General features: G+C 36.4%; 1 protein-coding gene across 1 annotated transcript in view; it reads left to right on the top strand.

Annotated features, from left to right (window-relative positions):
* The window catches only part of URI1 (URI1 prefoldin like chaperone), a 61,519-nt gene that overhangs the window by 31,304 nt on the left and 14,758 nt on the right, over nucleotides 1-15,457 (top strand). The window contains exons 3-4 of the mRNA XM_081032373.1: nucleotides 2,482-2,560; nucleotides 3,589-3,724. Coding sequence (XP_080888499.1) covers nucleotides 2,482-2,560; nucleotides 3,589-3,724 — 215 coding nt within the window. The remainder of the gene's footprint in view (nucleotides 1-2,481; nucleotides 2,561-3,588; nucleotides 3,725-15,457) is intronic.

Below are 15,457 nucleotides of genomic sequence, written 5' to 3'. Positions count from 1 at the left end.
TGCCTAGGCTTTGTGACCTTCAGTGGATTATTTAACTCCTAAATATTGGGGCGACTCTTTGGAGATAACTGACCGAGCGCTTGGTCCTTGGTATTTCCACTAGTGGGGCCTTCGGAGAGAATTCCTCAAACCACAATTTCTCCCAGACACATTGCTTCCTGATTGCCTCCCCTCAAAAGGCCTGCATTTTAGATTACCTTTTCCTTTTTATTGTTAGAAAACAATCCAAAATTTAGAAATCACAGCTTCAGTCTTAAACTGTCCTCCAGTATGTTTGCATTTTTGTTCTAAAGAGGATTATTGATAAGTTTAAAACTGAATATACTGAATTTGGAATACTGATATTGATCTCTCTTGTATTATCTCTGGTTGAATTTACTGTTCTTTTAATTTACAAAGAGCTGTTTTGTTAAAAAGTCCCCTTTTTCCTGTGTAGTTGCCGCAATAAGACATACTGAATGCTGACTTTCATATAACTAGCTTTTTACTGGTCGTAGGAACGTTGAGCTGATGGATAGTCCTTGAGCATTTGCAAAATCACTCACCCAAAACATATAAACTGTTAGTGTTTAGTAGATTTAGTGTTGAGAGATCTCGGTGCCAGCTTTGTGCCGATTAGAGCCTTACAGACAGGGTCCCTTTTATTGCTCACACCAGCCCTGTGCCCAGAGCCCCCTGAATGGTCACATTTAGCCATACTGTCTTTCAGTAGGCCTACTACGGGATCTAACTGAATGAGTTTAGCATAGTGGAATCTTACCTTAGTGGGTAACAGTCTTTGTTGAAAATATTAGAATTGTTTTTTGATACTTCATGGAAAAGGGGGTGTTGGGTGCTCAGTGTAGGTGTTCAGTGCCAGGCAGGGTGTTCAGCCCATTCTATTTCATTCCTTGAGCCTGTGAGATAGTGTGGCGTTATTCCTGTCCTACCGTTGACAATCCTGAGATGAGGGTTAATAACGCTAATTTGTGTGTGTTAAGTGATGGGGTTGGGATTCATCCTGTGGTCTGACTTTCAAAGCCATGCTATGTGCTTTCTGGTACGGAGCCCTGTGCTCGAGAAAGAGTTGCTTTTTAGAAAAATAATTTTATTCATGTAAAAATTTATCCAGAAGGATGATTTTGCCTTAAACATAAAGGCATTGTATGTTTGTTTATAAGAAAGGCTTTTGGGGGAAAGTTTAAAAACAGCACTTGAACACTAGAGAATGAAAAGCCTTGCAGTACAGATCAGGAGACCCAGGTTAAATTCATTGCTCACCTCTCCTTGTCAGAAGAGATCTGATTTCTCTAAAATGTCTCTGTTTCCATCTTCTTTCTTTTTTTTCCTCTTTTGTAAGAGGAAAGTGTTGATAGTGACATTTACTGCAAGAATATTTTTAGGATGAATAACATATATGTGAAATCCTTGATGTTCTTTAGACTAAATGAGGTGATTTTTATTAATTACGCTACTGTTGCTTTAGGGGAGCTAAGGAGTAAACTGAAACCAATTCCATGATGTTTATAGAACAGTCATTTTTATTATCTGGAGAGTGATTATCTATGTTGTAATTTATCCTAATTTCAATTTGACAATATCTACATGTTCTTTTAAATTACTTGCTGAATTGGTGAGTTTTTTTTGTTATTTTAAAAAATTGACAGAACCCTTCTGCTTTAAAAAATTTCGGTGCTCTGGTTTTGCCTGCCGCCTACACCCTAGCAGGGGACCCTTTGGAAACCTAATCTCCAGAGAACGTTTGAAAACAGGCATCTCAGCATGGAGCTGTTCACTCCCAGTGGGTGTAGGAACTGAGTGGGGTCCATAGCGGGAAAGGGGTGACCATCTGTGCGCCTACAGAGTTACATCTTTTGGTTGTTTGAAATTAATTTATTAGGTAGTGTAGCTCTGTTTTGACACAACATGAAACAAACTGCAAAGCCAAATCGAAGTGGTTTTTGTATTACCTCTGCCTACTTTTCTCTAGCCCCTAGTTGGTTCTGTCACTGGCATCACATTAGTGTGAAGAACTGAACCATTTTGCAGCCTGAAGTTTTCTGAGGAGGCTGAAGCATTTGACCAGATTTCTGTTCATGATTCCTGCTCCACAGCCAGTGCTTATTCCCTCAAAACCTGTGTTAAATCTCCTCTTCCTTCATATTGAGTTTCCTTCCAAACATCAGGCCTTCTTCACTATCTTCCTTAATTGCCAAATTTTATTTAGTGCAGATGATCTCTTACCTTAGGAAACACTAATTCTCAAGATATGAGTGTTCTACTTCTAAAAGCCAAAGTCCTGAGAGTCTTAATTCTTTTGTAAATGTATGCTGGAATAATGCCATTGCTAAACTTTGTAAAAACAGGATTTTAAAATTAAAAACCACTTTAATCTTTAAATTGCTGAAATTAGGTTTTTGATTAGCTTGTTTTATGATACATAGCCTACTCAAGGAATTCATTTGTGTATTCATTTGGTATTTGGTATTTTTTTGTCAACAGGAAGAAGGTAGATAATGATTATAATGCCCTTCAAGAAAGACTCAGTACCTTGCCTGATAAGTTGTCTTACAACGTCATGGTATGTTTGGTGTGTTTCTTTTAGAGTAGTATGTTGTGTCTTGGAAAGATGGTAACTGTGTAAAGAAGACGTTTGTTTACCTTATGTGTATCAAGTCACAAATTGCCAAGCTGATGGACTGTATCAGCGGCAACCAGCAAAAGAAAAATTTGTTTTGCTTTATAACAATCCACCAATTATAGCAATAGTGGGTATTTCCTTTTTCCCCCCAGATTTATATTAAATTATCACATTATGGTGACATAAATGACATAAACGTTAGCACACAATTTGACATATTTGGTATGCAGATTTACAATGTTAGAAAATCGTAATTATGACAGAAATATGGCACTTAGTCATTTCCTGTTAGCCAGAGCAGGAAAAGACCATAATGTTGTGTAATTCACAGAACTGAACCCTAGAACATTGATTTCCTATAAGGAGGTACTACTGATTCTTGTCTGAATGATTTTCATATAGACATGGTTGTGTGTTCATGAGCCCTGGATTAGATTCTTTCATTGTATGAATATTCTCTCCCACGAAGATCTAACACTAGCCTGAATACTTTGTAAATGTATTAGTCTTTATTACACTAGCCTAGATATTTCGTAAATTTTGTAGACTCAGTAAAACTATTTATTTGTTCATTCTTGCTTTGCAAAAAATGGCTATTTTATTGGAAATAATTTTGAATTATTTTCATCAAAGCTATTTATTAACTTAATATTTTATTACTAGTTTGCTTTCATTTAGATTTATGAATGAACAAAAAGTATAAACATTCAGAGACTGCTAATTTCTCCGAGAGCTGTATGTAAATGTGCTGATACCTTTTCCAGTTTTGGCGTTGATTTATTAACTTAAAACAATTTCTATAGGTTTTCCTAGTGAAACTTTAATATAATGTTAAATTTCTGTGAAGTTGACATTTTATTTTTCTTAGTGAATAGATAAAAAAAGGCCTCAACGCAGAGCTTTTGTTTCATGAAATGTATTTTTTAGTGTTTTTAATCTGTCTTTTTTTTTTTTTCCCCCCCAAATAGGTACCATTTGGCCCCTTTGCCTTCATGCCAGGAAAACTTGTTCATACTAATGAAGTCACTGTTTTACTTGGGGACAATTGGTTTGCAAAGTGCTCAGCAAAGCAGGCCGTGGGCTTAGTTGAGCACCGGAAAGAACGTATGTACGAATTATCAGTGATGTTTCTTTGCTAGATGTGTATCAGGGTCACAAAGTGCCAAGTGGATGGACTGTTTATTATTAAAAGTACCTTCCATGATTTCTTAGTCTAGGCTCTTAGTGATTCTGTTGATTGGAAGTAGTTTGACTAGAGCTAGAGTGTGAGAATGTGAGCTGGGTTATGGGGCATCTGGGCTGAAATGTCGCCATTTTAGCATGTTTTCAGAAATTGCAATATGTAAATGGTATTGTGATGTGATTTTGTGGATTGAAATTGGGGTCGTTTTATATTTCGTAATTGCTTTGTTTTAGGTACTTTCATAGACTTGCTTTTAATACTTTGGTATGCAGAAAGAATTTATTTCTACTTACTGAACTGAGAGAAATATATTTTTGCAAAAGTAGAAACAATTCTTAAGCATGCTTTCTGTTTTGGAACAAGTCACATTTTCATTTTACAGAAGAAGAGGCCCGGTATGGGGAGGTGCTACCTAAAACGACACCTTCATTCATACTTGATAAATGGTTTGAAGTCTCTGCCTCCTTTTGAAGTAGTTTTTCAGTTTTGTGTATCTGTGATAGTACAGTAGTACCCCAGTTTTCGAACGTCTCCATTGACAAACATTTTGGTTTATGTACGCCGTAAACCTGGAAGTAAATGCTTTGGTTTTCGAACACGACTCAGAAGTCGAACATGTCACATGGCTTCCGCTGAATGCAAGATCCTGAGGCCTCGCTGTCGGCTGTTTTCGAATGTTTCAGAACTTGTGGATTACGTTCGAAAACTGAGGTACCCCTGTATTTGTTGTTATATACATATCCAGTCACACAAACACATTTTGTATGTAGTTGGATTGGTTGGCATGGATTCTAGCTTAGTTACATTTTCAAATTAGGTTTATTAATCTATGTGCTCATTTCTATAATAGCATTTTTAAATCGATTGTATAATATCAACCCTACCTGCTTTTTAACCTTCTAGTTAGATGTATTTTTTAATCTTCTAGTTAAATGTACATTCGAAAATAAATTTTTGAGGTTCCTCCTATATAAATGAGGTCATATAGATAGAAAAAAGCTGAGTTTTCTAAAGCTGAAATTATTGCCCTTATACGTGAGTGGGTATTATTAGTTAAAGGACTCATTTACTCAATGAATCCTGGGATCTGTATTTGGAGACTCTAATTGCAGATCAACTCCTATAAGTTTATGATTGATACATATTTTGATCTGTTGTAACACTAATCAGATTCTTGTTGTTAGTCCTGTATATAATTTCTGGCAATGATAATTCTTTTGGCATTACTACATTAAAATAAGTTATGTATATACGTTAGAGGAAAGAGAATGGGCGTAATTTTTTCTTAAATGCCATTTTTAATGGGGGAGTCTTTATTTACTGGGGTAGTTCTGATAGGAAGTCAGTTTATAGTCTGTTGAAGTTTTTTCATTTTGATTTTCATATGGATATTTCAGCAAAGAAATCTTTAGAATCAATTATGACAGTGTATTAATGGGAAAATAACTTTGAATAGAATAGGATAGAGCTCTAGAATGCAGAAATAATTTTTTGGCAAATTACTTTCCAATGTTAAATATGGTTTTGGGAATGACCAAATATAGTGACTCTTGGCATCAATATTTATATACAGTAATTTCAGGATATACACATATACATTATGTTTGAGAATCTGTTATAGTAAATTAATTCTAAAAAGTTGTTTTATTTATGCAGTTTTTTATAATAACTGAGGAAAATGTTTAGGCATATTGTTGTACCTAACATTTATTAAGAAAAGATACTTTATTTTTCTTAAGGCAGAAGAAATGTAACAAGTTAAACATACAGTTACCACCTCACTGTTGCCAGGGTAATTGGAGAAGGTGGAGGGAGGTCATGTTAGAGAAGGAGTCAAAATGGACAAAATGCATGTAATACAATAAACAACCACAACACAGGATTCAGAGGTGCTCCGAGGAAATGATTTCTAAGAGGCCTACTCTTGTGTTCACAGCTTGCATTTTGCCATTTAACATGAATCTGACCAGCTTTTTAAAGTTTTCTTAGTTTTTAAAATGAGGAAAGTGAAATTGACTTTTTATTTGGTATACTGTTCTGTGAGTTACAGCATGTGTAAAGATTCGTTCAGCCAGCACACAATCAGAATGCAGAATAGTGTAAGGGTACCCCACAGTCAGGACATAGGATCCCCCCCAAAGCTCCCTCATGCTTCCTTTCTGTCATTCCTCCTACCTGCACTCCTCAGGCTGACAGCCACTCCTCTGTGTCTGATGCTGCTAATTTTACCCTTTCCAGAATGTCATGTAAATGGAGTCAGTATGTAAGCGTCTGAGACAGGCTTCTCTTACTCACCACAGTGCCTGACCCAAATGGTTCTGTGCGTCACAGTTCACTCCTTTGCACTGCTGAGTATTGTTCCATGATATGCATGTACCACTGTCCTTCCATGCCCCCATCGAAGGACAGTTGTTTTGGCAATTATGAACAGAGCTGCTATAAACCTTGTGTACAGGTTTTTGTATGACCGTGACCTTTATTGCCGTTCCTAACTCCTGACAAGTGGGACTTCTAGGTCATGTGGTAAGTGTATGTTCAATTGCCACGCCGTCTAGTTCTGTCTCCCTGATCCCAGCAAGGTCTGAGCGTCCTCGTCGCTTTGCGTTCTCACCACCGCTTGGTATTGTCAGTTTTTAAAATTCTAGCCATGTGAGTAGGTTTATGGTGGTTTTAATTTGCGTTTCCCTAATGGCTAATGATGTTGAGCATTGATTCACATACTTACTTGCTTTCTATATATCTGCTTTCATTTGTTGAAGTCTTTTGCCCATTTAAAAAACCTGGGTTGTATTTTTTTCTTACACTTGAGTTTTGAGAGTTCTTTACATATTCTGGATGCAAGTCCTTTGTTGAATATATGATTTGCAGATATTTTTTCCCAGGCTGCATCTTGTTTTTGTATTTTCTCAACAGGCTTTCCAGAGCAAAAGTTTTTAATTTTGAAGTTCAATTTATCACCTTTTTAATGGATCATGGGTTTGGTGTCATATTAAGAACTCTTTTGCCTTACCTTCAGTTCATGAAGATTTTTTCCTGTGTTTTCCTGTAAAATGTTTATAGTTGAACACACTTAGCTCTGTGATCCATTTTAAGTTAATTTTTATATCAGGTGTGAGGTTTAGTTCAAGGTTCAGTCTTTTTACATATCAATGTCCAATTGTTCCATCATCATTTGTTGGAAATACTCTCCTTTCTCCATTGAATTGTCTTTGCACTTTTGTCACAAATGAGTTGGTAATTAAAACCACAGTGAGAGAGCATTTCATCCCTACTAGAATAGTTACAATAAAAAAGACAGCACTCATGTATTGGTGAGGATGGGACCCCTCAGACATTGATGGTGGGAACGTCAACAGTGCAACCACTGGAAAGCATTTTGATAAGTGTAAATATTGAGTTAACATGGAACTCTGTTCCACACCTAGTTAGTCTTATACCTAAGAGAAACAAAAACGATGTCTGCACAAAAACTTGGACATGAATATTAATAGCAGCGTTATTCCTAATAGCCCCAATGTGGAAACAACCCAAATGTCTATCAACTAATGAATGGATAAATAAAATATGAGTGTTGTTTGGCAAGAACATGTATGGGAGGGTTTATTTTTGGGCTCTCTATTCTGTTTCGTGGTCTATATGTCTGTCTTAATGCCAGTAAAAGAGTGTTTTTTTCGTTACTGTAGTTTTGTAGTAAGCTTTCAAATCAGGAAAAAGGAGACCTCCAACTTTTACCTTCTTTTCCAACATTGTTTTGGCAATTGTCTTTTGAGCTTCCATATGAATTTTGGGGGGAATTTTCTCTATTTCTCCAGAAAATGTTGGTGGGATTTTGACAGGGATTGCATTGAATTTGTAGAATGCATTGGGTAATACTGACATTTTAACAATATGAAGTCCTCCAATCCATGAACACAGGCTGTTTTTCCCATTTATTTGTGTCTTTAATTTCTTTCAGCAACACTGTAGTTTATAGTGTAGAAGTCTTGTACCTCCCTGGCTAAATTTATTACCAAATATTTTATTCTTTTAAATGCTATTATTATAAGTGGAATTATGTTCTTCTTTTCCAGATTATTCATTGTTGATATATAGAAATGCAACTGATTTTTGAATGTTGATTTTGTATGTTGATTCTGCAATTTTGCTGTATTTGTGTATTAGCTCTTAACAGTTTGTGTGTGTATGTGTGTGTGTGTAATGTTGAGGGCTTTCTAAATATAAGATCATATCATCTGCCGATACAGATAGTTTTACATCTTCCTTCCCAATTTTGATGCTTTTTATTTCTTTTTCTTGCCTACGTGCTCTAGCTAGACCTTCTAGTACTGTGTTGACTGGAGATGATGGCAACAGGCGTCCTTCCCTTGTGTCTGATCTTCAGGGAAAAAACCTTCAGTCTTCGCCATTGAATATAGTGTCAGTTTTGGATTTTTCATGTATGGCCTTTATCACGTTTAGGAATTTACCTCTGTTCCTGTTGATTGAATGTTTTGTATCATGACGTGGCGTTGGATTTTGTTAAAGGCTTTCTCCGCATCAATTAAGAGAATCATTGTTGGTGTTTTTAAATACCCATTCTGTTAATGTAGTATACTGCCATCGGTTGGTTTTTGTGTGCTGAATCTCCTGGGATTATCCATCTAGGAGCATAATTTTTAAAAATATGCCGCTGCATTTTGTTTGCTAGCATTTTTTCCTGTTTGTTTTGAGGCATAATCAGCATACATCAGTTTATGAGTTTCAGGTATACAGCATAAAGATTTGACTTCCATATGTTGTGAGATGATTACCACAATAAGTTTAACATATATCGCCTCATATAGAGATAATATAGGGAAACGGAAAAAAAATTTTTTTTCTCCTTAAAATGAGAACTGAGGATTGACTTACCAACTCGCATCCATATCACACAGCAGAGGTAACTGTCGTCCCCCTGCTGTACATTACATCCCCAGTACTTACTGACCTTAGAACCGGAAGTTTGTACCTGTGACCACCTTCCTCTGATTCCCCACCCTCTCGTGTGCTAGCATTGTGTTGAGGATTTTTGCGTGTACAGGTTACCCTTGAACAACATGGGGTTAGGGGCACTGGACACTCACACGCTCGAAAATTTGTGTATAACTTTTGACTCCCCCAAAACTTGCCTACTAATAGCCTCCTGTTACTGGAAGCCTTACTAATAACATGAACAGTCAGTTAACACGTATTTTGTGTGTTACATGTAGCATGCACTGTGTTCTTACAGTAAAGTAAACTGGAGAAAAGAACATGTTGCTAAGACATTTGTGAGGAAGGGAAAACACATCTACAGTACTGGACATATTTATTGCTACTGTAAATTTACGTCGTCTGTTTATCCCATGAGTCGTCTGTCAGTACTGCCTCAACGTTGTGGTATATGATACAAAACACCGTCGATGTTGTAGGTATTACTAATGCTAGACATCAAAAATGAAAAGATACGGGGAATATAATCAATAACGTTGTAAAGATTACGTAGGTACCAGATGGGCACTGGACTGAACTAGGGAGAACACTTCAGAGGCCGTGTAGATGCCTGACCACTGTGCTCTGTGCCCGAAGCTGAACGTCAGCTGTAATTAAAAAGTTAAATATATGGTCGTGGGATGTGGAGCCCAGCATAGGGAACAGAGCCCGTGGAATTGTAACAGCTATGTTTGATGTTACATGTTATTATATTATATGTCAGAGGGATAGTAGATTGGGAGGCGGATGATCACTTTGTGAGGGCTGTAAATGTCTATTACATTGTTTTGTACACCTGAAACTAAGAAAAAGGATAAAGTGAGAAAGAAATGCATATTTACAGGCATGATTCATGCATTGATAAAGCAGCAACAGTAGGATTGCTTTATGGCAGTCTAGAGTAATCGATATGATTGCCTAATGAATGAGTCATTATAACATTTTGATGGCACACAATATTACAGTCATATTTATAATACAGTATTGGAAACATTATTATATATTTTTAAAAAACTGCTTACCTACCAAGACACTGACCTACACACACAACTGATGAACTGTGTGGCATGCTGATTCTTTACTATTCAGTAAGTGCAAGTGGGTCATCATCAAGGTCTCCACTTTGTGTTTGGGGCAGCTAGGCTACTTGGCCTAGGCTGTGAGTGTTGAACTCATGGGGTTCTGGTGGCCAGGGACACTGTCCAGTATCAGAACTTTAAAAGGCAGCCCTTTACTGGCAAGGTACTTCCTGACTTCAGGGACAAAGCACTGATGGAACCAGTTCAGAAACAGCGTTCTCACTGTCCAGGCCTTCCTGTGGAACAACCAGGAGACTGGCAGCTGGTGTTACATTTTCCCTTCAATGCTCGGGCAGCCTGCTGGTAAACCTGACTGCGTTTGCACAAAACCGTGGAGTTAGCCTGTCCCTGCCTGCCTTAAATCCTGGTGCTTTCTGTCTTCCTTACAATAAATGTCCTTTGTGACATTATTTTTTTTCTTTTTTTTCCAGGATAGGGCACTTGGGTCTGCATTAAAAACCTACTCAGGCAGATAGTCTTTCTCAGTGATTTTCTTAATGGCATCTAGGAACTCATCTGTTGCCTCTTGGTGGCAGAAGCTGTTTCTCCTGTTATCTCGACATTTTTTCAAGCCGAACCTCTTTATAAAATTATTAAACCATCTTTTGCTGGCATTAATTTCTCTAGCTTTAGACCCTTTTTATTTTTAAGTTGTCATATAATGACTTTGCTTTTTCTCAAGTCATGTTAGACTCTGTAGAAACGCCTTATAGCAATCCTGCACTCACATAAAAGGTGCATTCTCAGTACACGATACAAAGGGATTTCATTTCACATCCTGTAAGTTTTGTATGTTGTATTTTCATTTCCATTGGTCTTAAGGTATTTTCTAATTTCCTTTGTGATTTCTTGTGTGACCCATTGATTAATCCAATGTTTTGTTAAATTACCATGTATTGGTGAATTTTCCATCTTGCCTTCTATGACTAGTTTCTAGATACATTCCATTATGACTGGAAAAAATACTTTGTATGGTTTCAGCCTTGTTAAAATTTTAGACTTGTATTGTGGCCTACCATATGGTCTTTCTTGGAAATTGTGCCATGTTTCCCTTAGAAAAATATGTATTCTGCTCCTGTTGAGTGGAGTGTGCTGTATATATCTCTTAGGGCCAGCGGTTTGTAGTGTTGTTCAAGTCCTCTGTTTCCTTATTGCTCTTCTTTCTGGTTGTTGCACCTTTTTATTGAAAGTGAGGTGCTGACATCTCCAACTCTTGTTGGAGGATTTTGTCTATTTCAACCTTGAATTCTGTCAATTTTTGCTTCATATATTTGGGGCTCTGTTGTTAGGTGTGTATGTGTTTATAATCTTTTTGATAGAAAGTTTTATTAATATAACATATCCTTTGTCTCTTATAACCTTTTTGCCTTAAAGTCTTATTTTGTCTCATCAGCATAGTCACTGCAGTTCTCTTTTGGTTATTATTTATAGGAATTGTCTTTCCTATCCTTTTGCTTTCAACCTGTTTGTGTCCTTAGATCTAATGTGAGTCTTTTCTTGATAATAATATAAGTTGGATCTTGTTTTTTCTTTTTTTTAATACATTCTACCAATCTGTGCTTTCTGATTGGGTGGTTTAATCCATTTACATTTATAGTAATTACTTATAGGCAGGATTTACTTTGCCTTTTTGTTATTTGTTTTCTGTATATATTATAGCTTTTGTCTCTCATTTTCTTCGTTACTACCTTCCTTTGTGTATAGTTGATTTTTTTTGTAGTAAAATAATTCGATCCCCTCTCACTTCCTTTATTATTAATATTTTGTAGGTATTTTCTTTGTAGTTACCATGGAGGTTACATATAACATCTTAAAGTTATAATAGTGTATTGTGAATTGATACCAACTTCAATTACACATAAAAATTCTATGCTATACAGTTCTGTCTGTCCCTTTTATATTATTGATGTCACAGATTACATCTTTATTCAATGTGTACTTATTAACATAGATTTGTAATGATTTTTAATGCATTTCTCTTTTTATATCCTGTAGCAAATAAAGAATTACAAACCATAATGACAATAATACTGATTTTTATTTTTGTCCATGTTTACCTTTACTGGAGATTTTTAAAAAAAATTTTCATATGGTCTCAAGCTATTGTCTAGTGACCCTCAGTGAATTTCAAAATGAAGATCTCCCTTTAGCATTCCTTGTAGGGCAGGGCTAATGATAAGGAATAACTTCAGCTTTTATTTATTTGGAAATGCCTTAATTTTCCCCTCATTTTTGAAGGATGGTTTTGCTGGATATAGGATTCTCAGTTGACAGGTTTTTCTCCTCAGCATTTTAAATGTTTCACCCCACTGCCTTCTGACTTCCAAGATTTCTGCTGAGAAATTCGCTTATATTCTCTTTGAGGATTCTTTATATGTGATGAGTCATTTTTCTCTTGCTGATTTCAAGATTCTCTCCTTGTCTTTGTCTTTCAGAAGTGTGGTTATGTGTTTTGTTATGCCTCTCTTTGGGGTTATTGTAGTGAGTTGAGTCTTGGATTTGTGATTCATGACTGACATCAAAGTCAAGAATTTACTGGCCATTATATCTTGAAATAATTTCTTTGCCACTTTTTCTTTTTTCCTTCTGAGAGTCACTTAATGTGTATATTGGTTCACTTAATAGTATTCCACAAGCCCCTTAGGGTCATTTCACTTTTTGTTGTTTCTTTTTGTTTTGTTTTGTTTTTCCTCTGCTCCTTAGACTTGATAATTTCAAACATCCAGTCTTCAAGTTCACTTATTTATTTATTTTTTATATTTTTTATTTTATTATTATTATTTTTTTACTGCTTGCTCAAATATGCTATTGAACCCCTCTAGTTAATTTTTCAATTCAGCCATTAAATTGTTTAGGTTCAGAATTTCTGTTGGTTTTGTAATATCTATCTCTTTGTTAATATTCTCATTTTGTTCATACATTGTTTCCTTTAATTATTTGTGTGTTTCCCTTTAGTTCTTTGAGCATATTGAAGACAATTGTTTTAAAGGCTTTGTCTAGTAAATCTGATTCCTTTGGATTTTTTTTTTCTTTTATCTTAAGGACAGTTTCTGGAGACTTATTCTTTTGAATGGGCCATGTTTTTTCCATTTATTGTTTGCCTTTTAATTTTTTGATGAAAATTGGGCATTTGAAAAAGCAGGCACCTTTCCCAGTCTTTGCGGACTGGTGAGGATGAACATCGCTAACAAGCTAGACATGCGCTGGGCTTTTGTACCAACCCAAGGTGACAGGCTAGGGTCTTTCATGTGTTTTCTGAACATGTGTCTTTCCTGGGCCTGTATGTGGACTTTTAAATTTTCTGTATACATGACTGCTGTTGAATATCTGAATTTCCTAAAGATTTTCACCTCAGCTTCTCTTTGCAGACTCAGACTATATGTCATGTAATTCCACCCAAACTCTTGTTCTAGGTGTCTGCAGGTCTGTAGTCCCCCCTGCAGCTTTCATGAGCAGTGTCCCCACTGAAATCTGGTTTAGGTGTGATAGTTACCAGTTCTTCAGGTGGCCCTCAGACTGGTTAGAATGTCGCAAATAAAGTCTGGTCTGTTCTCTATGGTTCAAAGGAGGAAATTGGGATCTGGGCTGCCACCTTCTGTAGACCAGAACTGCTCCACAATGGGGAGAGGACGGGGAAAGGTGAGTAAAAGTGCCACGAAAGTTCCTGCCATTTTGACTGTGGCTTTTTTGTGTTTGAGTGTTCACTTGGTTGCTGTAGACCTTTGTCTATTTTCTAGAGCTCCTATAATATCTTTTAGTTTCTGTATGTATCTATATATTTTTATATTTTCAGGCAGAGAGAAAAAGCACTTGGAGCTTTTTAGCCTGTAATTTTGCTCCTTGTTGTTTTAAGGGGAGATTTTATTTTCCTTTGAGTATAGGAAACTTCTGAGCATATTCAAGAGAAAGTGGAAATGAGAGGAGACCTTTGTGAGGTGATGGGATTAAAAGTATAGGTAGAAAATAATAGCTTTGGAAAGTATCAGTGAAAAAGTAAGAGGCAAGTAGGTAAGAGTATTTGGGTTAGAGAAGTTAAAGATTGAAATCTCCACAGTAATAATGTCAGGCTTATTTGTTCAGAAGCAGGAGAGGTTAGGAGCTTGAAGTTTGTTTGGAATATGTATTGTGGGAAATGTGACATGGCCATCAACAAAGTTTCCTGATTTATCTTAGGCAATATGTGTTCTTGAGTATATCCAGGGAGGCCTATCTTAACTACCTTGATATTTTGTTATAAACTATAAATTTATGAGTTTTGTTTTATCTATGTAATAAACATATATAGCTGTAAAACACCCTGCACGTTATTAATACACACAGTGAAAAGGTAGCAGAGTCCTGCTCAGCCCCTCTTGGCTGCTAGTTGTCATTGCCTAGAGGTAATTACTTTCTGTCTTTTGGCTGATCTTGTGCTCTGTTCTTTTTGTCCATATTTCCCAAGTAATTCACATATTCTTTTTTCTAGGGTTCTTTCTTTTTCGTTTTTGTGTACAATAAGTCTTCATGTCATGTTGTCACTAGTTTCTGTGAAACATAACAAAACCCATTTTAGCGTGGGCTAGTCGACATAAACAAGGATTAAGTTCCTATGGCATCTCATTAACGTTGTAGTGCGACGACGTAAACACAATTCGAGGACCTGCGATGGTGTCTATGAGCTACCTGTCTATAATTAAAGGGAAACATTTAGATTCTCATGTTCTCCCTGTCCCTGTTCTCCCAGTCTTTTAAAATTGTGTTTATTATGACTTATGTTAAATTGGTGTTCATGCTTAGATGTAGTTTCATTTCCATTCTGGTGTAGCGTTTGAAGTTAACTGCTGTTGTTAGTTGTCGCATAACGTTGTGTACCTATCACTGATTCAGTCAGACACTTTCACTGTATGCTTAGCGACCTCTGTACTGGGGGTCTTCACAGTCTTGCTTTGATCTGGGCTGGCTCCATCTTCAACAAAGGCTACATCCAGCTTCCCGGTGGTTTCCTTTATCATTGTAGCATCTCCTGGCCTCTTCTTTAGTCCCTGTTTCCTGGTTCCCCTGGCACCTCTTTTCAGGTTTTATTCATTTTGTGGGAGGTATAGTCTTTAGCAACTTTCCAGGAGGTATACGGGAGATACTTTTCTTGAAATTTTGCACGTCTTAAAATATTTTGTATACTACTGCCTTTTGTAACTAGACTGTTTAGAATTCTAGATTTTAAATGATTTTTCCCTCAGAAGTTGGAAGGTATTACCCTGTTACCTCCTGTCTTATGTGTTGCTATAAAAAAAATCTGATTCCGTTATCTTTCCTTTGTACGTAACTTTTTTTCTTTTGAGAAGGTTTCCTGTTTTTATTCTCCATGATCTGAAATGCCACAGTGACATGCCTTGTTGTGGATCCTCTTAAGTTTCTTTACTAGGTGTTTGGTGGGTACTTTCAGTGTAGAGGTTCATAGCCTACAGTTCTGGGAAATTTTATTTCTTTGATAAAGAAATTATCTGATGTTATTTCCTTGATAATTTCTGTCTGTTCTCATCTTTGTCTTTGTTATAGTTTTTGAAGTGATTTGTTTTATCTTTGGAATAGGGGTTGGTTTTTAAGCTA

Source organism: Rhinolophus hipposideros, assembly GCF_964194185.1.
Source record: "Rhinolophus hipposideros genome assembly, chromosome: 21".
Taxonomy (NCBI): domain Eukaryota; kingdom Metazoa; phylum Chordata; class Mammalia; order Chiroptera; family Rhinolophidae; genus Rhinolophus; species Rhinolophus hipposideros.
The sequence above is the reverse complement of the archived record's forward strand: the minus strand, read 5'-3'. Positions and strand labels throughout refer to the sequence as shown.